The sequence below is a fragment of the Bicyclus anynana genome, chromosome 13, assembly GCF_947172395.1.
Source record: "Bicyclus anynana chromosome 13, ilBicAnyn1.1, whole genome shotgun sequence".
In the NCBI taxonomy this organism is placed as follows: Eukaryota; Metazoa; Arthropoda; class Insecta; order Lepidoptera; family Nymphalidae; genus Bicyclus; species Bicyclus anynana.
In genome coordinates this window covers 16,430,839-16,458,119 of record NC_069095.1, presented here as the reverse complement: position 1 = coordinate 16,458,119, position 27,281 = coordinate 16,430,839, and the positions used below count along the sequence as shown (strand labels likewise).

The 27,281-nt window shown below is 36.0% G+C and overlaps 3 protein-coding genes across 9 annotated transcripts in view; 1 reads left to right on the top strand and 2 right to left on the bottom strand.

Annotated features, from left to right (window-relative positions):
- The window catches only part of LOC112058067 (KAT8 regulatory NSL complex subunit 1), a 33,914-nt gene extending 16,859 nt beyond the window's left edge, over positions 1–17,055 (bottom strand). Inside the window, exons 1-6 of one of the 7 annotated variants that reach the window (XM_052885062.1) lie at positions 16,240–17,055; positions 12,359–12,449; positions 9,295–10,349; positions 7,056–7,182; positions 2,101–2,282; positions 295–446 (exon numbers count right to left, since the gene is read on the bottom strand). In XM_052885062.1, the coding sequence (XP_052741022.1) occupies positions 295–446; positions 2,101–2,282; positions 7,056–7,182; positions 9,295–10,127 (1,294 nt within the window). In that variant the 5' untranslated portion in view covers positions 10,128–10,349; positions 12,359–12,449; positions 16,240–17,055. Of the gene's footprint in view, positions 1–294; positions 447–2,100; positions 2,283–7,055; positions 7,183–9,294; positions 11,092–12,358; positions 12,450–15,672; positions 16,031–16,077; positions 16,124–16,239 lie in introns of those variants that run through there. The other 6 variants (XM_052885061.1, XM_052885060.1, XM_052885065.1 and 3 more) reach the window with 6 other exon arrangements.
- Positions 17,056–17,180: 125 nt separating this feature from the next.
- LOC112058064 (nuclear pore complex protein Nup107) lies at positions 17,181–19,854 on the top strand. Its single transcript, XM_024098732.2, has one exon. It carries the CDS (start codon positions 17,304–17,306, stop codon positions 19,812–19,814), a length of 2,511 nt encoding a protein of 836 aa, XP_023954500.2. The 5' UTR covers positions 17,181–17,303; the 3' UTR covers positions 19,815–19,854.
- Positions 19,815–26,653, bottom strand: LOC112058065 (DDRGK domain-containing protein 1). Its single transcript, XM_024098733.2, has 5 exons — positions 26,339–26,653; positions 25,583–25,794; positions 25,189–25,320; positions 21,284–21,460; positions 19,815–20,616 (listed from the first exon to the last, which is right to left on the bottom strand). The coding sequence occupies exons 1-5, from the start codon at positions 26,430–26,432 to the stop codon at positions 20,356–20,358; spliced, it is 876 nt and encodes a 291-aa protein (XP_023954501.1). The 5' UTR covers positions 26,433–26,653; the 3' UTR covers positions 19,815–20,355.
- Positions 26,654–27,281: the final 628 nt, after the last annotated feature.

Genomic DNA, 27,281 nt, shown 5'->3' with positions numbered 1-27,281 from the left:
ATACCTACTTTAAGTTAAATGAATTGTAAATTTTTTATTATTATTATTATTATCATTATTATTATTATTATAGCCTTCCTCAATAAATGGGCTAAGTAACACCGAAAGAATTTTTCAAATCAGACCAGTAGTTCCTGAGATTAGCCCGTTCAACCAAACAAACTCTTCAGCTTTATAATATTAGTATAGATAAAGCCTAACTCGTTAAAAAACGATTATCAAGGTATAAATCACTAGTCAGTTTACTCATAATAATAATTTTACCCGTGCTCTAATATGTAACTGTAAGTATACCTCGAATGTCGCTGAGCACGGGGTGGTAGGCGGGGTCGACGGCCGCCAGGCGCTGCGCGGGCGCCAGCGTGCTGAAGGGCGGCGCGGGCTGCGTGGGCTCGGCGCGCCCCGTGCACACCGCGCAGCTCTCCGTGCGGTACTGGCAACTGCATCTGAATCATACAAACAAACTTCATTTGTAGGAATTCACACAGAGAAAAAAAACAATCTATATAATAGGGATGATGACAGTTTTTTAAATTGTATATAAATTAAGAGTATACTAATAACAAAGCAATTTTGTAAAAGTAACAGGGTATCTGCGATCATTACTTTCGGAGCTACAGGGATATAAAGGGTCAGATTTGCGGCGCTGCCGCGGATCCCTGGAAAACGCTCCATACAAAATGGCACGAACTAATGACGTCGTAGGCAATGTAATGATCGTTAGATTCGTATGGGCTTTCAAACAAAATTACTAATATCTTTGTCATTTGTGCGTTTATGTTTATAGTTCATTTATTGAAAAATATCACATTTAATGTAAGGAAGCCAAAACTGTATGAATTTTTATCTAATTACGATAAAAAATTTTTAATAGATTTTGAAATTTTATAATCTCATTTATTTTGCAAATATCCAGACAATCTTTGCTTCTTAACATTGTTAACATTGACCTTATTTACCCGAATGTATCATAAAAATCAATATAATCAAACCTAGTCATCATCCCCATTTAATAGAAAAGAAAAATATGTTTATTTCGAAATTATGCCACACATCACAATATTTCCAGTATACCAGGACATCCAGGACAATACCCTGCGATGTGTGGCATAACCCAGAAAATGGTAAATAATAGTTAGTTAACACAAACGAAACACCGCTACACGTTGTGCTCAGTTAGTTGCAGAGGCGTAACGGAACAACGAGCAACCTACATAGGTTCCCCAGCGACACTCCATGAGGCTATAAGCGACTTGGGCGGTCTGCTAAGCTTCTGGAGCTTGGCTGCATGGAGTGAATCCAGCGGTGACCTACACCGAAGGACCCACGTATAATAGCCAATCACATGACCAAGTGGAGAAATGGCACAGAAGGAAGATGAAGAACATATCCCTCAATTATTTGCTTTTGTTGAATGCTTTCCGAGTGCGCGCGTTTTGCGCGTCTCGTTGAAAATATCGCTCTTTCGTTCCATCGCAACGGAATAGCGCTATTTTCGATTACACCAGTATTAGTCGACAATGTCTTTTCTAGGTTGCAAAACCGTGACAACAAAGTGGATATCACCTCTGCCTTTGATTTTGAGAGCGTAGGTTCCAATCTGGTCCTACTAGGTCGTGCACCTCCAACTTTTCACTCCTATATGCATTTTAAGATATTAAATATCACATGTCTCAAATGTGATATCTAATATCTTAAATTATAATGAAACCTGAGAATTTTCTTTCCTCCCCATATGTGTGAAATCTGTCAATTTGTATTGGGCCTGAGGTGATGAAGTACTAATCTAACCCCTCTCATTTTGAGAGAAGACTCGTCCTCAACAGTGACTTCAATATTAGTTATTAACATAGATGAATTAGGTATGGAGATGCATCACACCCAAATTCTGCAACAAAATTGTGTGTCATTTCTTGAGGGGGACAACACAATTTTGTTGCAAAAAAGTCAAAACAATTACAACAACGAAACATCAATTTTACAGAAACAGTTTTTATAAACGCGTTAGATCATTGATTCTTGATTTCATAGAGGGGTAACATCTAGCTCGTGTTACAATTGGTCTGAGGTTGTCAGTGACGAGGCTGCAATGTAACTCACTTGACGTCGGCGGGCTTGGCGGCCTTGGTGGTGGCGATGTGCAGGTTGTGCATCTGCAGCAGCTTGCGCTTGTTGAACGCGTCCCTGCGCAGCGGCCGCACGCGCGCGCACGTCTCGTCCGCGTCGCCGGGCAGGCTGCCCGAGTAGCCCTCCAGCTGCACCGCGCCTTTCGCCTCGCGGACCTGGAACACCACAACATTTTACACATGTTTGTAATTTTTTTTTTATTTTTTACAAGTTAGCTCTTGACTACAATCTCACCTGTAGGGTTATTATGTAACTTGGTGTACCATTCAAGTAATCAGTCACTACATTGTTAGGCTGTATGTATGTTTTTTTTTCATCGTATTTTCATTTTTCTGAAAATGGTTATTTCAACGAAATAAAAAAAAAATTTAAAAAAATTTTTAAATCATCACACCCCTCTACATGACCTTTTACCAGAACCCTAAATTGCTTGGCAGTACGTCTTTGCCGGTAGGGTGGTAACAAGCCACGGCGGAAGCCACCAGCCAGACTACCAAAACTAGAAGTTGTTAACCGTTTTTATGCCATTCAACTACAAAAACTGGCATTTTTAGGGAGCTCTTTACACTTAAAATAGTTACGACAATGAAACTGATTCTGTCGAAACATTCCTCTTTATCTTCTAGGTAAGCGCGCTTCAACTTAGACCGTCGTGATGCTTACCATCAGGCTTAATTGTAGTCGATCGCTGGCCTATATTGCATAAAAAAAAAAATTATAAACGAGTTAAATCTTTGATCTTTGGGGTACAGTGGGCTTAACGTTTAGCGAGGAAGGTCCCTATATAATTCGTCCGAGGTCTTACACACGCGTGCCATGTTAAGCCATCAATTATGTACACCTAAGATTGCGCATCTTAGGTGTACATAATTGATGGATTGTACATAATATGTGAAAGACAAATGCTTATCCATAACTTTACATTTATAGATATTATAACAAATGGCTTTCTAGTGGTAAAAGAATTTTCAAAATCGGTTCAGTACGGTTCAAAATCGGAGATTACACCCTACAATATTATAAACTTTACCTCTTTAGTCTTTATAATAAATAATTATATTATAAAGACTAAAGAGGTAAAGTTTATAATATTGTAGGGTGTAATCTCCGTTTGTGAGTGTCATAGGCTATATTTTATTCCCGCATTCTCACGGAAACGATAAAATATGATTCATTATACCGCTATGTTTTAATTGTATACGTCGTGTAATACTGATTAAACAATGATTTCGTCACACACAGCCCATGCGTTTTCGTATGTATACGTGTGGGATTGGATTACGACCGATAACGTATACTAAATATGTCATATCTAATCTCACTGAAATATAGGTTTAGTCAATGATAATTTTATACTATAGATCGGTTAGGTCCATACAAAATCACTGATCCGAATAATAGGCTACAACACTGAGCGCACACATGCATAACTTTTGTCTTCAATTCCATTATATATTTATGTATATATGTATAGTTTTTACACCTCCTGAACTCTCTACACGACAATGTAGACGATATCTAGGTATTATTTGTTTAAATAACGTTCATTGTTAACCACAACTAACATTGATATGACTGTAAATTTCCTCTTTTGAGCGTCTCATTTTTCATGCGCTAGTAACACATCTAACTGTATTGAATATCATTGGGTTTAGTTTAATTTTAGTGTACATTTGCGAGACGACTATACATCACACGTCTGCTATTATAATCTTAGGCATTCGCGTTTTTAATCTAATCAAAGTACTCATTGTCGGAACAAGTAGACAGCACACCAGATGTTACGTTTGTTCGTCATTTGTGGCCTTCTCTAGGGAAATATAGTCTACTAAGCAAGTGCAATTTTTGTTTCTATACTAAAGCCATACTCGAGGAATATGGCTTTAGTTGAGTTGAGTTAAGTTTTGGAGGAGACATATACCAATAAATAAATTTAAAATGAGGGTATAAATCGCTAGTCATTTCACACCCAATAATAATTATAATTATGTTCTTAAATTAACGAAAATAAATTTGATAATATGCTTAAAAGAACTAGATATTGTAAATATATCTTGAATAATATTTTATAAAAAACAATACATAATTCAAAATAAAAAAGTTATGAAATGACATGCGTTTTCTACCCTCATCTCTAATTTTGACGGCCTCTGTGGCGCAGTGGTATGCGCGGTGGATTTACAAGACGGAGGTCCTGGGTTCGATTCCCGGCTGGGCAGATTGAGATTTTCTTAAATTGTCCAGGTTTAGCTGGTGGGAGGCTTCGGCCGTGGCTAGTTACCATCCTACCGGCAAAGACGTACCGCCAAGCAATTTAGCGTTCCGGTACCATGCCGTGTAGAAACCGAAAGGGGTGTGGATTTTCATCCTCCTCCTTGACAAGTTAGCCCGCTTCCATCTTAGACTGCATCATCACTTACCATCAGCTGAGATTGTAGTCAAGGGCCAACTTGTGAAGAATAAAAAAAAAAAAAAAAAATTTGTTTGTTACTTACAGTACTCCTCGTGTATAGCTTTAGTATACAATTTTTTTTAGCCGCCGCATCGATACCGAAGCTATTGACCCGCATTGGTGCAGGGTAATGACGAAGTTACGAATCTAATTTTGAGTACAAAGGGACTACGGAACCCTAAAAACCTAACCTACACATGTTTGATAGACATGACTTCTATTATATTTGAAAAAAAAAAGCCCACAAGGTTAAACACAATTTATGTACATTCGTTTGCTCCATATGACCTTGAACTCAGGAATGCCAGTAGATGTCTATTTTTGAATACATCTTGTTCATTCATGTTACTAAACTTTGAAAAATCATTACGCAATACAATATACACAATAAGAGTATTTTACCCAATGTGACATGTCCCATTTAAATATATTATGTTAATCTTGGTACTTTTCAGTTCATAAATCTGTACACCATTTAGAATTCAATTTAAAGATTTTTGTCAGTCACATCTTGTTGATGTTGACATAGTACGACGGCCTCCGTGGCGCAGTGGTATGCGCGGTGGATTTAATGACGGAGGTCCTGGGTTTGATCCCCGGCTGGGCCGATTGAGGTTTTCTTAATTGGTCCAGGTCTAGCTGGTGGGAGGCTTCGGCCGTGGCAAGTTACCACCCTACCGACAAAGACGTACCGCCAAGCGATTTAGCGTTCCGGTACGATGTCGTGTAGAAACCGAAAGGAGTGTGGATTTTCATCCTCCACCTAACAAGTTAGCCCGCTTCCATCTTAGATTACATCATCACTTATCATCAGGTGAGATTGTAGTCAAGGCCTAACTTGTAAAGAGTAAAAAAAAAAAATTGTACATCCATGTACAAAGGAAATGATGAATATAATATTAATATTATATTGTTTTTATGAAGATTGTCATAATATTTGTAAAATAAAAAAGAATATAAAATTTCAAAATCAATCAAAAAACCATTAACGTAATTAGCTGAAAAATCATACATTTTTATTATATGAAATATAAACAGAAACACACAAATAACAAAGATATTTATTATAGTTTGTGTTTGGATCGTGTCGCGAAAGAGTCGTAAAGGGTTCGAAACTAGTCGGGCATACTGCAACCTAATATTACGTGAGTTTTAGCAGTGTTTCATAATCAATTAATATGAATAACACTCACGATAGGTTAAATTCTAAAATATTTATTACACATACAAATCTAACCATTTCACGAATCAACGACGTTTATAGTAGGTGTAGTGTATATAGTAGGAGCAACAAATTTCTAGTCTACTTTGCTTGGTAATTATATAAATATTTTTCAAAACATCAAATGGCAGTTGCACACTATAAATAATAAAACCGGCCAAGGGCGTGTCGGGCCATGCACCGTGCAGGGTTCCGTAGATTAAAAGCACTCTAAACTTTTATTGAAAAAATAATGATATTGATTGATATACACACTACCACTATCATACACTATGTTACATGTGGAAAAGGAATTTTTTTTAAAATTTTCGTTTACCATTTTATAGACCTAATTATATTAATTCAGCTTTCTGGTAACGGACGGATGGGCTGAAAGACAGACGTACATGGGCGAAACTATAAGCATTTCTTGTGGACTATGAAACCCTAAAAATAATATTATTATCGTTATTTCATTTAAATAACCATGTAAGATTGTCTTCTTGTCATTTGGCTCATCTATTGAATCACACACTCACTAGCAGAATCCCGAGGTTCCACACGCAAATGGGGACGGAATGGTACCCTAGAGACGGCATGGAAGGAATCAGGGCAAACAGTTTCTTAGACGGGAGGACGACTTAAAGCTTACAGCGGGACCAAACTGGAGAAGAGTTGCAATAGAAAGAGAGCAGTGAAAGTCGCTGCAAGAGGCCTACGCCGAAAGGCACACTGTGCTAGGAGATATTCTTAAAAAAAAAAATTTAAAAATAATGTAATGGATGTAGAAATTGTAATTTCTTATGACAGAATAAAGGGATTATTATTATTATTTTTAGCAGACTCAGAAGTGTTTATGAACAATAAGAAAACCAATGTCAAACAAAAGCTATAATTCCCATTTTGTCAGGACAACTTAATTAACAAATCAAACTGTAACCAAAATAAGACCCTAGAATGGCAGAGAATGTCCTTGAGTGGAGTCACGCACTTGTGAACGTTGTGTGTAGGGTTAAAGATGACTTTGACAGTTAACGAACACTCCCATCTTCCACTCAAGTCACTCTCCCCGCCTATCACAAGTAACCCATAAAGAAAATTACACACCAAGTAATGTGGACGGCTCAGACGCAACAAGACGACCGCCTTATATCGCAAGTCGTTCCCGCCAACCGATCGGTACCCCTCTCTTACGCCCCACTCTCTACGAAAACAAGTCGCGCCACCTGACGTCATATCCGTCTCAGACTACTATTTCCTACATTATTATTATACCTGTCTATGGAGATCGTTGTGCTGCCGTATCTTGTACTCCAGCTCCTGCACCTGCACCTGCAGCCAGCACCAGCGCGACGCGATGGACGCGCGCGTCTTCTGCCACGTCCACAGCGCACGCTTCTCACTGCAAACATTTTTGTTATAATCATAAATCTTGTTATAAATTAATTTTGCTCTATTCATCTCAAGAGATTAGTCTGTAGACTATGATATAACCAAAAACACCTTCCTCACTTTAATTCTAGGTATGACTGGCAGTTCTGTGCAGAGCCTGCATGGAGGAAAACAAACCACAGATACACGTTATACTTGGATGCAGTGGAGTAACCTTGGAACAAACAACCTACATCGGTTCCTCCATGAGGCTAGTGGCGACCTGGCCAAAGCCTCCCACCAGCCAGACCTAGACAAATTAAGAAAGTCTCAATTGGCCCAGTTGGGGATCAAATCCAGGACCTCCGTTTTGTAAATCCATCATGCATGCCACTGTGCCACGGAGGCCATCCATAACCTACACCAAAGGACCCACACACAAAGTGGATGATACACATCTGCTAAATCAAATTTATAACATGCTTAATACTTAAAAAACAGGGTCTTTTGACCCATCTTTAAAATAACCATAAGCAAAAAATAGAATGGTTGACCCCAGGTCAAATATCACAACAATTCCCTAAAGCAAAGCTTACTGACAAAAATGTAATGTGTTATTTACTATGGCTTTCACAGTACTGGTTAAGCAACAACAGCAGATGTTTGCCAAGCTGAACTTTGAACTTCATCATTATAGCTCCTTCTTCATTATCATCCATACTTGCCATATTTTACTCCAATGGGCTAGCATTTATTTGGAACTTGGGCCATTTTCTACATGATACATTTTCTTTCTAGGATATAAAATGATATCACACAGTTTACTGAATCTAGATCCCCAGAGTTGTATGTTGTTCATTTCAAAACTCATCAATATTGGTTTAGCAATTCTGGACTGATATTATATCAAACATAGAATAGTAATTTACATTTATGATTTTAATATAAATAAGACAAATCTAATGTTCAAAGCCCTAAATGGAGAAAATCTTTAGCAAAGATTTATTCATTTAACCCAAAAATTACTAATATTAGCAAAGATTACTGATATTAAAATTAGTAAAATTAACCTACAGCTAGGAAATTTAGAATATCTCTAAATGTAGAAAAGCAAGGATTACTAATTAAACCTAGTTCTCACGTCAGGGGTTGCCTGGTAGAGATTACTTACAGTAATAAAGCCGCCTTTACATGCTAAGTTTAATTTTTAATGTTTTAATTTATAATTGTATTTTTGTCTGCAATAAAGTATTTCTTCTTCTTTTTCTTCTTCAAGTTTGTTAATAAATTAATAGATTACTAACTAAAATTAAAGTTAACAAATTATTCTATTATTAAATCTTAAGAAAAGAATAAAGATTAATAAATTAATAACCTCTGCAATAAAGATTAATCTATATTTGCTCAGTGAGAGACTAAATATTGCATCATCTTTTATGTTACACCATCATATGGGAATCTATCCTGAATCTAGAACCCCTCTTCTAAATAAAACTGGTTTTCTATTGAATGGAAGTATTATTTACTGTAATATGTATAGAGCTCACTGTAGAGTATTGTGGCCCAACAGTGGGATGTTATTTATGATAGTAAAGAATTGTATACTGAGAAAGACACATTTTTAGCAGTAGCTCACACCCCTCTAATAAAATAAAGCCTATAAAATAACATGGCTTTCTGTAATAATTGATAAAGAATTTTTCAGAATTGGTTCAGTAAATCTAGTGATTACCACTATTTTTAACAGACTTCAAAAAGCAGGAGGTTCTCAATTTAATTGGTATACATATATATAATTTTTTTAGTTAATGTTTATATGTATTGATTGATCTTTGGTAATGATTTTCTAATTTGAATTAATCATTCCAATTACCATCAATAATGTTATTCAATCACAGATCGTAAGACAATCCTGAAAATCTATACTAATATTAAAAATGTGAACTTGACTGTATTTCATTTATTTATTAGTTTATATTCCTTATATAATATAATAATAATGATTGATTATTATATTATTCATCGTAACTATGTACACATAGTTACGTTGAATAATACTACTAGAGAAACAGAAAATGGCAAAACACACCAAGCGATACAATGAATCTCAAACATACATTAGTAAACATGGAAAATGACTTACATTGGCATGGGCTGTTGGTGGACATTGTTGTATGTGACAGCTTCATCATTACTCTCTGCCCCCGAGGATGAGGCGGTGGCATCAGAGTCCAGCTGATGTTTCACTACCGACAAGTGCGAGCGCAGTGCACCAGCTGAATCATCCAGACCAGTAAGAGTCCCAGACGAAATTCCTATAGATGCTGATCTTGACGCATCACCTTTTGATGTCCCAGCTTTATAGTACTTGGGGCCAACCACAGTCCGTGATGCAGCACTGGCCTGGAGTGCAGCAGTGGTCTCTATTCTTTTCAAGAGAGCTTTTAGCCCCAAAGGTCTCCCTCCACCATCTTTCCGGGCACCACGGGTGCTTTTCTCAAAAGTCTGAGTGACCTCCTCTGATATTCGTTTCCCGATAGCGCGCCCTTGCAGTATTCGCAAACGCCGCAAAAGAAACGCGCAGCGCCGCTCCAACCGCGCTTGTAGCAGCCTTATTTTATCCTCAGCGGCATCACCCTCAGAGTCCACAGTGTCTGTCAAATCAAAGCCGCTCAAGGGGAAAATACCTTCGGCGTCACCTGTGGAGAGGTTATCGCCGCCGCTCTCTAAGGTTTTGATTGCCTGGAACAGGTCTGCTTGAACTATGTCACTGCTGCCCAGGTCTACGAGGATCTGTTCCATCTCCTGCGAGTCCTTGGCCAGGCTGGGCTGGTTCTGGAGGCCCATGTCGTCCTCGTCCATGAGTGAGGCGCGATTGTCGACGGGCGCGAGGGCCCGTCTCCGGTGGGCGAGGTCTGGCTCGGCAGCCGAGTCGAAGCGCGCAAACTGGGGTGGCACCGTGAGCGCCGGGGCCATGACACGAGCGCCGCCCGCCGCGGACGCCGGCGCGCGACGCGTCAGGGCGGGCAGCGTGCCTCACTCATCCCGAACTTATGTAACGACGCGAGTCCGCACTGTTTCACAACACAACACGAGTCTTGCACTGCACTGGGACGTCTTTTACGGTCATTCTCCGATTCAGTCACCTGCCGGCTCTTGAAACGCGATCGGCGACGACCGAATGCGTACGGCGCGCTTCTGAAAAACAACGGTTAGCATTGATTACTAGCCGGTCTTTGTTTATATATATAAAACATTGTCGACATTTTCTGCGTGTGAATAATAATCACTAAAAATTCTTTTCCTGCGTGCACTATAATCCAAATTTGACCCACGTGATAACGAGGAGTTCGCAAGCGGTCGCAGTTGCTTGTTTCTCTACGATATGGAACAGGAAATGATACACTTCTCAAACACTTAAACAGACACCACTAACACAAAGTTCGCACAGTGAGCTCCAGTCCAGCGCGTTATACGAGCAAAACAATATTATTTAGACGATTTTCGATAGTAATGGCGGATACAGGCCTAAAAAACACTGTTCAAATGAGTAAGAATTCAATTCTTGTGACGAAACGTATGAGACCACACCAAACGCCACAAACACTGAGCGACTTCTGAATGTTAAAAAGAGATAGCAAGCACGTCCCTGAATTAGATCTTGCGCGGTAAAGTCAAATACGCAGTATTAAAAACAACTTATTATTTTTTTTAACGATTTCCTACATTAAACGTATCTGCAATATTATTTTTTTAATTTGTTACCTCTGTATTCATAAGTTGTGTTACTTAATGTCAACAACTAATGAAAAAAGTTTTGCAAACGATTGATTTTTTGCCTTACCGCCACGCTATATTCTAACAATAGACCTATTGTAAGTGGGTGAAATCATGACGAAATAAATTGAAATATTTTGAAGCAATTTACGTAACGATTGTTTAGAATTTATTAAAATAAATAAAATAAAGTAATACAACTAATCCAAATTAAAACAAATTGCGATAATTGTATTAATGACGTAAAAAGTTGCGTTCCGGAAATGCTCCATGTGCATTTACAGAAACAGATAAAAAGTTCTTTGTTACTATCGTTATTAAACTTTTAAATTAAATTTGCATAATATAACTAATATATGAATTTAAAAAAGACTTTTAAATGTATTTTCAATAAATAAACGACATTACATGCAAATAGGACTAAATGTTTGTTTAACGCTTTCTACATAAATGCACCACGAAACACGTTTCGTTTTACACATTTCTCGAACAATAAATAAAAATGTCAAATCGCAATGCTTTTTCAGATTTCATAATTTCAAACAAATTAAAAAATTTTAAATACTTCCAGAAAATAATGAAATTTTATTTTGCAAATGTTTCCTGTTCCTTTAATTTAGCGAGTCAGTCATCACCAGACCAAAGATCTGAGGCTGGAACTTTGTATAAAGTTTTGTATGAGGGTTGAGGATCTTGAGGTTGATCTTGAAGTTTGAAAATAATGGGGTCTTGAAAATAATAATTCTGTTAAGTACCTAAGTTTCAATTCAATTGGAATATACCTACACTAACATCACTTAGTTAAGACTAGGTACCATTGTAGGTACTCTAATCTCCCAAATAATATGATGCAAGTTACATAATTATTTTGGTCTTGAAAGTATTAGAATAACACAACAGAATTTGTAACAGACAACAGAAATGTACTTATGTACTTATTTATTTGTCATATTTTATTAGAGGTTTTATTAGAGGTAGGTATTGTTGTTTGTAGGTACTGATATCATTTTAAAAAACAATAATTACACTTAATTTTGATAACAACTTTGCAAAATCTAGTTAAAAGATTATTTCCAACCAACTAAATAAATAAATGAGTATCAGACCAAGTATTATTAATAAAATCAATGGGTAGGTAGGTATTAGATTTGTACACCTTTTACTTCAAAATTAAGAAAAAACCAAGTAAATATTGTGCAGCAAATTCCCTGTAGTCACAATCTATACGAAAATATTTTCTTAAATTGTGTAATGAGAGATGAGATTTAAGATTAACTTTAATAAGTACACCAATATACCTTACAAGTGAACATTAGCCTTCAACATTAAATGTTACATTAACAAGTAAAACATTTGAAATAAATATACATTTTGTACAATATTCTCAATATATTTTAATTGAAATATTTAAATAACAAGAGATTTCTTACCTTTAAAGTATGATAAATTTGAAGTTCTGGTTTTTGTGTTAAACACATGTGAAGAATTTGATCTTGGTCCATTTTATGCTCCATTAAGTGCCTAAAATTAATGAAAGTATAGGAAAATAAGGATAATTCTTGATTGAAATAAACAATTTAAAAACTCCTACATTACTATTGAGATGACAGCTAAATGACATAGAACTTGCTGTCTGAGGCATGTGTCAATAGTGTCAGGAAAAGTAAAAAAAAATAATAGATTAAAGTTATTTTTATATATGTATAACACATTAAGATCACATGCCTTATTAACATAATATTAGGGCTCTTTGTCTTCTTATTTTGGAATAGGAACAAAGTTTCTTGTTGCAAAATATTTAACTAGCCAAAACAAAAACTTGAACTATGTAATTTTGAAATTACTATATAAATAAGTTCAGTAAAGTTGAGACTGAATAAAATTTTCAAAAATAATATAGCAATACTGCTGTTTTGTATTTCAGAAAACATTAATTAATATAAATATATAAAAAGTTTGACTTTTGTGTAGCAAACTTACTAATTTCCAACAGAAGTAATTTATATTAGTGAGTATAGGTACACTCAATGATATTTTATACTATAGATGTCTTTGTGCCTATAAAATTACAAAAATTGATACAAGCAAAGATTTTTAGGTTTAGGTACTATTAGATTTAGATTATTAAAAAGTAATCAAAATTTAGCTACTGCACTTTACACATGCACAATTTTGTATTTACGTACATATTTATGTATAGTTTTTACACTTCCTAAACACACACTCTCTCACATTGTAGACAATATTTGTTGTATTGTAACAAATATTAAGTAAATAAGTATTATTAGCTATTTGTACTATTTGTTTAAATAGAGTTTATTGTTTACTATGCAACTAAATGAAATTAAGACAATAATTAGGTGCCTTTGATTGCCTTACTTTCGATGCGCTAGTGACATATCTAATAGTATAAAATTATAGGGTACACCTCAGAATACAGAAAAACACTTTTTTGTTTTTTTGTATTCTGAGGGGTACACTTAGGATGTTATACTTTTTTTATGGTTTAAGATAGAATCTTTACACCGTCCTGAGTCCTTTACTAGGCTTTAATTAGTTTTACCAACTTAATAAAAAGAAGGTTTTGTGTACATTATGAAGGTAATATTAATAACAATCTATATATATATAAAAATGAATTGCTGTTAGTTAGTCTCGCTAAAACTCGAGAACAGTTTAACGGATTTATCTTATCTTGGTCTTGAAATGTTTGTGGAGGTATAGGGAAGGTTTAAAAGGTGAGAAAAAATTAAATAATTTCCGGGAAAACCCTAAAAACTGCCGTTTTCTATTTCCCATACAAACGTTTAAGAGTCAAGCGGTAGGGGTAGGATACGGGTAGGGTAGGGGTAGAGGTATAGAAGGGTAGAGTAGAGATAGAGAATAAGTGCACTTATGTCAAAACGAAGCTTGACCGGGTCCGCTAGTATACAAATATTAATTCAATAATCAAGATTACATTGACATTATTGATAGGACTAGGACCTTCTTGTAACTACTGGACATGTATTAGAAGGCTATTGTGTGCTATCCAATTTTGATGTGGATTTTCCAAGATTTTATAATACTCATAGATATATTAGTAAATTCTTAAACACATAAATAGAAAACAGCTTGTTTTTTTTAAAAATAATTGTCTTGCTGGCAAATATTTTATCAGAAGAAAAATAATAATTTATTTGATTTACTTGTTTACCTACCTTAATTGTTGCTTTTTTTTTTCTTTAGTATCCACAAAATAGGTATGTTTTGTTTCGTTAAGAAAACACTAGTACAATAAATTATTTTTAATAAAATTTGTCTTTCCACAACTAATTTAAATAGAAACAGGAAGAAGGACAGAGAGTTCAGAGACAAAGACAATGGCTTATTCAAGAGGAGGCATAATATATCAAAGGATAGCCTGACTTATTGCTCTAGTGTATAAAATTAAGTAACATAGTCAAAATAAAGACTATTTATATTTTACTTTTATTTAAATTCTAATATTTATGTATATTTCTAATAGTAATCTTTCTTATATTATCAGTGTTATAGTTCAGTGAATCATAAAAAATGGTCAAAAGAAACTATAAAATTTAAATAATAAAAAATTTAAAATAATTCACAAATATCAATGCCATAGGCCTTGTCTTAATTTATTTACAAATACAATGCTAAATGCTAGTTTTATTTAATATAGAATATTCTTTACCAATTTGGTGAAATATATTTTCTTTAAATATACGATTAATAATTAAGTAATTAATTGATGCCATACCGTACCTATATCTGTTTGGGACATGGATTAAGCCGAATTATATTTGTTTGACATGTTGTGTTGTGACGCATCAAAACAGAATCGGTTTCATATATTTTGTATGCGAGACATCAGAAGCCATCACGTCATGTTACAAAACATAAGTGAAAACTATACAAAACATTGCCACACAAAATGTATGATACCGTTTGTGTTCTGATGTGTCTCGTCACATCACGTCAGACAAATGTAAATCCACCTTTATAAGTTGGTCATCATTTTACACAAGGTTACATATTATTACAGCATCTAAATTGAGCCCCCATAGCTCAACGGTAAAAGCAGTTTGACTCTTCACCGAGGGGTTGTGGTTCAATCCTCACTGCATTGATCTATTGTCGTACCCACTCCTAGCAGTCTTTCCCGACTAGTTGGTGGGAAATGGGAATATTGTTCATATTATAAAAAAATATGGCATACATTCTTTTTAAAAAAAGAACTACTTATTAATAATAATACTGACCAAAATTTAAATGTCTGTCTGTGATTTCAAATTAACTATGTAAAACATTGTTTGAGTATTGTAAAAATAAAGCTTTTTAAAAAATACCATTTTTTTCTGTTTGTCTGGACTAATTTCTAAAACGGCTGAACTGATATAATTGAGACTTTCACTGGTAGATAGGGGAAGTTATTATGTAACATGTAGGATATTTTACCCAGAAACCCCATAGTTCCCGCGGGATTTATGAAAAACAGAATTTTACAATGACAAAGCCGCGGGCGACCGCTAGTATTTTCGAATAAAGTTAATTAAACTTTTAATAAATTTTATTTTTTAATATACATAATGAATTATCCTGGCACCTGCTGTGACTTGATTTAAAAAGATTCCGCCGATTAAAGAACCTCCTCCTTCTTTTGAAGTCGGTTAACTAAACATTTGAGAGTAAACAATTGTGTTTAAGTAAAGTGTTAGGCAAAACAAAATTAAACAAAACTTACCCGTATCAATTTTTATGCAACTTAATTAATTAATTATTATGAACCCCAGGTATTTTTTTGGTTCAAGATTGCTTTTTTTGTTACTTATTTATATTATAAATTTGGGAACATTTAGGTAGTTAAAATAAAAAGTTTACTTAATATTAAATTATTGGGATTTGGATTCAGTAAAATCCTGGTACTTGCCTTACTGGCGCTTTGGAAATTCAAGTTGCAAATAGAACTTGCAAAGTAGAAATATACCTAATACGTGACCCGGCACAAGTTTGATAAAATACTATGCTCCAATTATGTACGATTGATAAAACATGATGTTAAATCAGGAATATTATGGTCATCATGTGTCGTAATTTATATTTTATTTATTTGATAAAACTGGTAAAACTAATTTTAAAAATATGTTACCTGTTTCAAAACGGGTGGCGAAAAATAATTAAGGGTCTGTGACCCTTTAATCTTACCGAACCGAATAGTGAGGTGCGTTTGCATGAGATTTTGTTTGAGATGATTGTATTTTGTAACCATTTGTAAATAAAAATCATTTGCAACCAGATATATTGTACTTACCTACAAATAGTCCAAAAAGTAAAATTATCATGTCTTTATCTGTGAATCATATTATTAAAATAAGGAATGCCCCTTGAATTCACAGACAAAGACATGTTATTTTTACTTTTATGTATTTTATGAGGAAGTCTGAAAGTGACGCCGTGACAGAAAAATTGAGGAGTAAAAGGTTAGCTCGTTATGGACATGATTGTATTGCGGAGGGACGAAAGTCATGTTACTAGAAAAAAATAATCTTGAATTTGCAAGTGGAAGGACAAGAGAGGAGAGGAAGGCCAAATAAGAGATGGTTGGAGTGTGTGAAAGAGGACATGTGTGCAAAGAGTGTGGATGAAGAGTTGTCGAGAAATAGAGACGGTTGACGAATGGAGAAGAATGACATATTTCGCCGACCCCATCTATGTGGGCTAAGGGTAAAAAGATGATAATGTCTGTGAATTATGAGTGATCTCATATCATCTATTAATGACGAACTTCCGCAAAGTAATACCTGCTTCTATCCAAGATCATTTTAGTTTATACAAGACTTCAAGCTTTTTCTTGTCGTCTTAGGAATTGAATGTCGATGTCTTAGGAATTGCGTTCCTCCGAGAATTAAAGCAATAAGAATGTTGATTTTGTTTTTTATTTCGTTGCTACGAGTCAGCGTGTGATTTAGTAAGCAAATATAGCGCTAAGGACATATTGAATTATTGTGATCACGCATGGCTATAAAATATTTAGATTCTCATTCTCTGGATACGAGTCAGCACAAACGGCTAAAAAGATACGAATCAGTGATTGTAACAACAACCAGTAACCCGTAGTGATGTGACACTCCCTCTTAGAGTAATATTTTCTTTGGTCACAATAAATTAATGTTTTTTTTAAAACGTAATGTTAGGTGATTAGTGACAACATACTCTTTGGTTTTCCGTTTTGTTTGTTATCTGCAGAGTTGCAGACTACGTAGTTAATCTGTGCTGTAGACAAATTAAAAATTTAAACCGGCGCCGAGATCTGAGAGGCAAAAAAGTGAAGAAAAAATACAAATATTAGTAAAAAGCTGCTTAATAAGTGTAGCGATGAGTTACGACAGAAGTTTTCAGTTCCAGTCCTTGCATCAAACTCCCAAAAACAAACGGGTTAGACAAATTTTAGGCAGAGATGATACATTAAATATATCGCCAATCAACGAGTCTTTAATTTTGAAAACGCTAAATGATACAAGCTTGAGGCAAGTGTTGGATGAATCTTCAATTATATTGAACACAGGTAACGCCGGAGACGATTTGAATGAAGCGTTTTTTGAAATAATACAATCCGCTCGTCCGAGTGAAGTTTTGGATACTCTATCTAGGTTATCTCAAGTGTGTCGTGATTCTTTAGAGTTGGTAGAGCCCTGGCATCGATACAATGCTCATAACTATTGGTTAGCAGAGGAAGCGAATACATGGAAACTTATACAATGTCTGTACGAGGACTCTATAAATGAGCATCCCCAATCATTGGACAGTATTATTCTGGAACCTACCCTCTCACAGCAAACTTTAGTTAACGCTTTTTTTCAAAGCGATTCCGAGTTACGTCTACTTCAACTGTTAGTAGACTGGCTCGAAGCCACTGCTGCTTATCAAGAGGAAGCAACTAAAACTTCAGCTCCAGTTGTTAATAACAATGTACATTGGGGTAACACACTTCACCAACTACTCATTGGCTCGAGCTTATTCAACAAAGAGAAGAATACTTCAATGATCACATGCATGGACCCTGATGCACCCAAACGCCAAAACAAAACAATCCACACTGATGACAAAAAGGATGATAATGATTTATGTAAAAGAGTATTCACTGAAGTGCGCTGTGGCAAGTTTAATGATGCAGTATCCTTATGCATAAGCGCAGGGCAGGCGTGGCGAGGTGCTGTTCTACAAGGATGGAAGTTGCTGCATTATGAACAAGATAAGACTGGCACTTTAGAAGTTTCTGGAAATTCTTCCCGAGACTTGTGGAAGTGGTGCTCTTTAAACATTGCAAGTGATGTCTCAGAAAATATAAGCTATAGAGCTACTGTTGGAATACTATGCGGTCATCTACAAAGCACTCTACCAGCTTGTCAAGGAAATTGGGAGGATTTGCTGTGGGCACATTTAAGAGTTCAAATTGAGGCAAGGGTTGATAAATTTTTAAGAGAGCATCACGCTACTGCTGAAGCAAACACAACTCCACAGGATGTTTTAGAATTGTTGCAAAGTGAACTTCAAGTTGAAGAGCTGTCTTTGGAGCAAATCTTTAATGCTGTTAAAGCTTTGATGGAAGGCAAAAGGGAGTCCAATTATCAAACATGCCAGCGTCATCTGATGCTTGGACATGTCCGAACAATAATGGAGGACTCCCTCCACTGGCTTGAAAATTCTGATGAGAAATTTATTCGATTTCTAGCTCATTTAGTGCTTGTACTGAGACAGATGGGTAAGGACCCACAACATAACGTTGGCGATAAGGTTTTGGAGAAATATGTTGCACAACTTATTGAGGGCTTAGGTGAGAGTGGCTGTGAAAATCCCGAACTTATTGCATATTACACATCTACAGTGCCAGTTCAAAGGCAAATTGCTCTTTATGCAGATTTGATGGGTCACATACAGAAAAGTGAACATCGAGAATCAGTAGTCAATGCTGGATTAAAAGCAGGAGTAAACGTTGCTGCATCTGCGAGAGTAGCAATCAAGAAAGCAATCACGGATATCCAACAAGGCTATGGAAACATAGATTTGATGCTCACTCAAAACCCTGCAGTTGAAAAGGATAAAACATTAGTTAACCAAGTCGTTCTATCCCTTGAATGGTTGTCATTTATTGAGGATCAATTACAAGAAGCACTTTGGCTGAGCAATACCATGATTCGCACATTTATATTCATTGGGAACACTGATGCTGCTCTCTTATGTGTTAATAGCTTCCAAAAAATGTTTACAAACTATATTGATAGAGTACCATCAAACTCTTCAGAGCTGAGAGAACATTTATGTCTGAAGGCCTACCTAGAAGGTTTGGAGGCCTTTGCAACTTGGTACAGACACTTCATAAGTGGTCAACCGAAGGATGTTGAACCTTTGCCTCATGATGCTACATTTTCTGACAAGGTTCACCATGAACAAAAGAGTGCCCTAGTAGAACAACAGAAGGCAAGATGGAAAAATACTGTGTTACACCTATCTCGTCATACAAAGAGTTTACTGTACAACACTCTGTTATTCCCTGGAGGATGGCTCCAAGATGAAACTGATAGTGTATCCTCTAACAGTTTCACTTCAGAAGAAAAAGAGGAAAGGAACAAACAATTGGACACTTTAAGATGTTTGTGCATACCTGAAATTACATTATTGATTCTTAAAATCTTGCAAAGCAACAATGATATTGAGAATCACAAAGAAGCTATGAAAATCTGTGATTTGATTGCAGGTGAAAATCGCTGCCTGTACAAAGTTTTCTCAAAAAACAAGCTTTTAGAAGTATTGGACAGGATTAAGGAATCTTCCCTGTTACTTCTGGAAAAGGACAGGGGACTTTTTGGATATGAATCAAATGAATAATTTCTTAGTTTTGGTTTAATAAAATTTTGTATTTTCAAAAGTTTTATTATTTTTATATCAAACATATTTTGCTTAAGTATATAAAATAAAACTATGCTGAACTGATGTTCTCACTTAGTGATAATCCAGTCTTAAATAAAATGCTAACCAAAGCTGGAGTAGGCAAATTTTGAATACATAATACACTTCTATTTCTAGTCTCTATACAATACATACAATAAAATCTCTACAATAAAGTCTCAATAAAATACAATATATCTAAACAAGATTCCTTGAACTTGCTGTAATATTAAATAAGCAGTTTTCTGTCTATCTCAACTGTAATATGAAAATTACATTTTTTTTTAAATTTTTTTAGGAATTTAGTCATATTTTTTTTATAATATACTCATTCTCCTCCAACTAGTCGGAAAAGACTGTGCTAGGAGTGGGTATTACAATAGACCAACGGGATGGGGATCGAACCACCAAACCTAGGTGATAAGTCCAACTGCTCTTACTGTTGAGATATTGAGACTTATACATTATATATTAAGCGAGATTACAAAACAGACACAGGGTTGAGGTTTATCAATTCATTACTGCTTTCCGCCAACTCTGCAATAGACACGCGCCCTCTCTGCTTGATGAATCTTGCAACATCCTCTAGTTCTTTCTGTGATATGTATATGAACTTCCCCCTATCGTCAATAACACCAGTCAGATCTCCTGAAGCCTGAAGGCTGGTTATCCTGTCGATAGCTGCTTGGGTTTTAATCTTGAAGTGTGCTGCCAAATCTTCTAGTAGGACTACTTTTTGTGCCTGTAATATAAAATAGCCGTGATAGCCCAGTGGATATGACCTCTGCCTCAGATTCCAGCATTGCCTCAGATTCCGGCATTGCCTCAGATGTGGATTCGAATCCGATCCTGGGCATGCACCTTTAACTTTTCAGTTGTGTGCATTTTAAGAAATTAAATATCGCATGTCTCAAACGGTGAAGGAAAACATCGTGAAATCTGCATACCAGAAAATTTTCTTAATTCTCTGCATGTGTAGTCTGCCAATCCGCATTGGGCCAGCATGGTGGACTATTAGCCTAACCCTTCTCATTCTGAGAGGAGACTCTAGCACAGCAGTGAGTCAAATATGGATTGATAACAACAAATATAAAATTATCTTTTATTATAACCCATCTTATTTTGAGAAAAGGTTACGTTTTTGTTAGGTACCTAAAGTAATATTAAAAGCTAAGATTTGATTATGTGGTAATTTTAGAATATAAGCTATGGTGGTATTGTCGTAATTAATTCATTCTGAAGATACTTACAAAAGTGTTAACATGAAAATTTTAACCATTCTTTCACAAAGAAAAATCTATATTCACACACGGAAACAGTAACTATGCTGGGAGTTTGCTAAAATATTAATAAAATTTTGGTTTAATATAATGAATCTATTGCTATAATAGCACGTTTTTGTAACTCACCTGAATGTACTCAATAAACCGTTTAAGCAAGTTCTCCTGATCCAGGTCTGGTTCCTCATCAAACCCCTCCCCCTCTACACTGAAGGCGGCCTTCATTGCCTCGTACTCTTCTTGTTCACGTTTCTTACGCTCTTCTTCAGCTTTGCGTGCTGCTTCCTCTATTTTGCGTTCTTCTTCCTACAACAATGTGGTAATGCTGTTTGGTTTGGTCTTAAACTTTAAAAAGCACCTGACATCTTCGTTTTTTCTAAAAAGTTATATGGAAAAAAGGAAGATGTCACCACCTTTGCACATACTTGTTTTCTATGTTTCTTCTATTTTCTTTCTTGTTGTTTTTTTTTAGTTGTGCAATAAATTTTAATAAATGAAAGTGGTACAGAGAATTACCAACATTTTTCTATAAGCTGCTTTAAAGACCTTGGCCTCACTAGAACATTTTTCTTTTCTTTTCTGATTGTGTAAGTGCCGTAGGCTCTTTACCTAGGGACCTTAACGGCGTCACTGGGGGGTTTGGGCGAGTGCAGAAGCATCGCCGAAACTACTAACGATAGATGGGCGAAACAACTCTCTAAGGGCGTTGAGACTCTCTCAAAATAAGTTTTCGAGAGCTGTTTCATATATTGGGCTATTGTGGGGAGATCTAGGTCTCTATGCAAGTCGTTATTGCGCACATAGCACGGAGCGCCCGTGGCCTGACGCATGAATCGGTTCTGAAGGACCTGAAGGGGTTTTAGAGTCGCCTTTGGGCGATGGGCAAACACTACACTAGCGTACGTCATTATTGGACGGATGCAGGTCTTGTAGAGAGTGACCTTGGAGCGGAGGGATAATTTGCTTTTAGCACATATCATAGGATAGAGACAACCCATCACATAAGCAGCTCTTTTTCTGGCTTTCTGTATGTGAGACGTGAAGCTCATACAGGTATAAAAGGTCACACCTAGGTATTTGGCAGTGCGTTGCCACGGGATTGGTGCTCCGTGTAAAGAGACCTCTTTCAAATCAAAGTAATTGCGTGCAAGTTTCCTTGAGAAGAGCACTACTGCATTCTTCTCTGGGTTTACCTCTATCCCACATTTGCGAAACCACTTTAGCTAAGTGTGTTACTGCTTTATGAAGGTGGGCTATTATAGATCTACGGTAAGGGTGGTCTCACTTCAACTGCAGCAACTTCTTTATTAGAATAGCTAAACACAATAACTGCTCAAGACTACAAAGATTACTTCTCTACTCTTAGTAATAGATTTATCAGTGGGGGTGACTGGAATTCAAAACATCTACACTGGGGATCTAGGTTGACCAACACAAGAGGAAGGCAACTCTTCAAATCAACACAAGAAATGAAACTGGAATGCTTATCAGGTGGAGAGCCTACCTATTGGCCAACTGACAGAAATAAGATTCCGGATCTCTTAGATTTCTTCATTACAAAAAATATTGACAGCAATTATATCACAGTGGATTCATGCATAGACCTAACTTCAGATCATACCCCAGTTATCTTAAATATGAATACAACAGTAACTCTAGTTAACCCACCACCCAAAATATACAACTCCAGAACTACTAACTGGGAAACGTTTAAGTTTGTAATAACAACAGAAACAAATCTTAAAAATAAAATTGGCTCAAAAGAAGAGTTAGAAGATGAAATAGAGAAATTAAATAAGACTATTCACAAGGCTTCTAATATTGCTACCCCTAAAGGAAGAAATGGAGGGTACCCACCAAAGCATTACTCAAATCTGAAAGATATAAAACAGAAAATTCAGAAACGTCGGAAACTGAGAAAGATTTGGCACACAACTGGATATCCATCAGATAAAGCAGCGTTTAATAAATTTTCTGATGAACTTAAAAAGTATATAAATAATTTGGAAAATGACAATATTCATCGCATGCTTTCAAATCTTGACCCAACAAAAGAAACTAACTACTCACTGTGGAAAGTCACCAAAAACTTAAAGCGTCCTAAACCCCATATACCACCTATCGACAATAATAAAGGCGGATGGGCTAGAACTGATTTAGAGAAGGCTATAACATTCGCTGAACATTTATTCACTGTTTTTCAACCGCTCACTGAGGGTTGCCATGAACATGACATAAAAATCAGAGAATACCTAGGAACAGCGAATCAAATGTGTATGCCCTTAAAAAATATAAGCCCTAAAGAAGTATTCGAAGAAATGAAGTTACTTCAGGAGGGTAAAGCACCTGGATATGACCAAATTGACGCCACACTTCTGAAGAAACTTCCATTCAAAGGAATAATGAAACTGGTACACATTTTTAATGCCTGCATAAGATTTGAACACTTTCCTGGTCAATGGAAGATAGCTCAGGTAATAATGATAGCTAAACCTGGGAAACCACCACAAAAGGCATCCTCGTATAGACCTATCAGCCTAATGCCAGTTATTGGAAAGCTTTTCGAGCGAATACTCCTTAATCGAATGAAGGAACATTTGAGTACAGTGTTGCCAAACCATCAGTTCGAATTCCGCGAAAAGCATGGCACTGTGGAACAAGTTCACCGAATCGTTGATATCATTAGCAGAAGCTTAGAAAATAAACTATACTGCTCCGCTGTCTTTCTAGATATTAGCCAAGCATTTGATAAGGTATGGCACGAAGGCCTCATCTTTAAGCTAAAAAAGATGCTACCACACAGTTTTCTTGCCATATTAAAATCATACCTGGATAAAAGGAGTTATCAAGTTAAATTTAATAACGACTGCTCTAACCTTTATGAAATCAATTCCGGAGTTCCCCAAGGTAGCATACTGGGCCCTGTATTATATCTAATCTTTACTGCCGATGTCCCAACAAACGATTCCACATCAATAGCGACATACGCTGATGACACGGCCTTGTTATGCTCACATTCAAACCCTTCTACAGCTTCGTTTTTGCTACAGAATCACCTAAGGGAAATAGAAAAGTGGTTCAAACAGTGGAAAATAAAAGCTAATGAAAATAAATCTGTCCACGTCACATTCACACTCAGGAGAGAATCCTGTCCCCCTGTTAAACTAAACGACAAAATGATACCTCAGGAAGACGATGCTAAGTATCTAGGATTACATTTGGATAGAAGACTGACATGGCTAAAACATATTTGGACAAAGAGAAAACAATTGGATGGCAAGCTACGTTCTTACAGCTGGCTACTAGGACGACACTCGCAACTTACTGACACAAACAAAATGCTAATATATAAAGCAGTGCTAAAACCGATCTGGACGTACGGCATACAGCTGTGGGGAACGGCCAGTAATTCAAATATTGAAATACTGGAAAGATTCCAAAATAAAGCACTAAGAACAATGTTTGGCATCCCGCGATGTATCAGCAATAAATACATGTACCACGACATTGACATAAAAACTGTACGTGAAGAAATATCCCAGTGCAGCCTGAGGTATCAGGAGAGACTGACAATTCACACAAATGAGCTTGCACGGGCTCTGAGTCGCGAGGGTGGACTCCGTTTTGCTCGGCTACAAAGACACAGCATTCCCGACCTGTGGAACAGATTTCCATAACAAGCCAAAGGGAGAGCTGCTGACAGGGAATCTGCAGCAAAATAGCTCTCAAAGAAAACATTAAATGATATGATGATATCAGATAAATGAATGGCTTATTGCCTATGAGCAGATCGCCATGTCGCAGAAATTACATATAAAAAAAAAAAAAAAAAAAAGAATAGCTAAACCAAGTAGTCCTACTAGGATCTTATCAAATTTGCCAGGGCAGACAGAACAATATAAGAAGGGGAGTGTTGCCATAAATAAACTCCTTAACCCTACGCCCAGATCACATGCCCCAGGAGTTCATCCTTCAATCACACCCACAGTGAGTCCATGGAATGCCATCAAGGATTCTTACATTGCTTGGTTTACCTCTCTCTTTTCCTCTGCCTTTTTCTTTTCTTCTTCCATTTCTTCATCTTGCTTCTTCTTTTTTACACGCATGTGCTCTTCAGCTTCACGCGCTTTCTTCTTCTCCAACTTTGCTTCCATCTTTGCACGTTTCTATATCAGAATAAAAGTCAATATCATTAATATCTCATATTAATTGTTACATAGTCAAATAATATCACTGTAAGCTTGCAAACCTTAAAGAAAATAAAAGAAGGGGCAGACTTAATGGGGCTTGACAGATTAAAGCTTGTGTTAAAAACCAAGATAATTTACTGGTGTCATAAAATAAATGTATACTGTATCTTCTATACTCGTACATAAATGTGAAAGGTCACTCATCACAAAATCTCAAAAGTAATATTATTGTTATTACCTTAGCTCCCATTTTGTCATCAAATTCCACCTTTTCAGCTTCTTGTACGATGTCTTCTTGAGCATCATCTGCCACACCAGGCTCTTCCTCAATCAAGGCAGCTTGATGTCTTGCAGCATTAGCTCTCATCCGTGCCCTCTGGTTTCTGACTGCTTGCACCCTGCAGATGCCTGCCTCCAATCTTTGTACCACTGCTCTAGGTTTGGCACCATCTAAAAAAAATATTGTTTATTTTCATCATTATCTGCTTTTTAATAACCCACTACATCTGGATATGGAGTTTACACACACCATGCTACTCCATGACCCCTTAGAAGAGGAGAACTTACAACATCAAACGAGGTGCAGGGTTCCACTGGATGCAGATGGCTCAGGATTGTGATGTTTGGAAGTCTTAACAAAAGGTGTCCTACAGTAGACATCCATTGGCTGGTATGATGATGATGATGATAATATTGATGATGCTGCTTCAATGAAAATGTTCTTAAGGTGATATTATTGTCCGATCCAGGACTGATGACGTGACATTCTCTCAGGGACGCGCGTGTTTGATAATGATAGTAACCATTGCAATTGATTCCTGTTGCTTGTACTCGTACTTCAATGAAGGCAACCGCGCATGCAGCTTACGGCACATTTCGAAACTTTCGGAAAGTACTTAATCGAAAATTTAATATAGAGAATAAATAAAAGAAGGATATTTTTGTCATCAGAACAGATTTTTAATGTGTAAAAATAACAGAAGTAAGTACTCACTCTGCGGTGATATGTTAGACACTCGTAAAAATGCAACCGCCAAGACAACAATTACAATAGCGCTTATAACAGCTGCGAGAATAAAAGGATCCATGGTATATTGTTGGTAAACAGGCTTATTATTTAACTTAACCTAGATTTTTTTAATTTTTATAGAAAATTATTTCCCTGGCACTTAATAAAATAGGACTATTATTTTCGTTAATACTTTTTAAGCAGATTAGCAGAATACATTTTACATGAATATTATTTTAAAAGATTTTTTTATACAACACGACAATCACAGACAACTGACAATGACATTATAGATTTTCTAGTCTATAGTAATCTGTGTTATAGATTATCAGAATTTGAAATCTTTATGAAGCAGCGCCATCTACATCCTAGATTTAAGATTCCAGGATATTAAATTCAATTAATTACTTACGGTGTGCATGTATTTTATTGTTTTTAGAGATTTAATACGTCTAATTACGAAAAAAAATCTAAAAAAAAAAACAATTATTTATCCTTTTAATTTTGACACGTCATAAGAAAGAATGTGTTTGTATTTCTATAGCAAAGGGATTATTAAAGAAAGACAGTAACTGTAAATTAATTTGAACGAAGTTCTACATAGTCATTTGGCCTAGTAGTGCTTAAAAAATGTACGATCTGAGCTCGTGCCCGGGGGTAACAATGGAAAACTTTTTGTCTTTTTTTTGTTTTTCTCAATTGGTTTCTTCAACTCTTACAAAATCAAAAATCTCTCTCCTTTACAAAAAATATGCATTATTTTTTTTAACATAATGGATACTACACTAAAAATACCGTAGCTAGTTACTAGATCGCGCTGTCACAGGCCGAAAAAGTTTAGAGTAGCATATCTATTTACACTGTAATCTTTGTTATAGCACAGAAAACATATGTACTATAATTTTTACTTTTACTATAATTTTAGTAC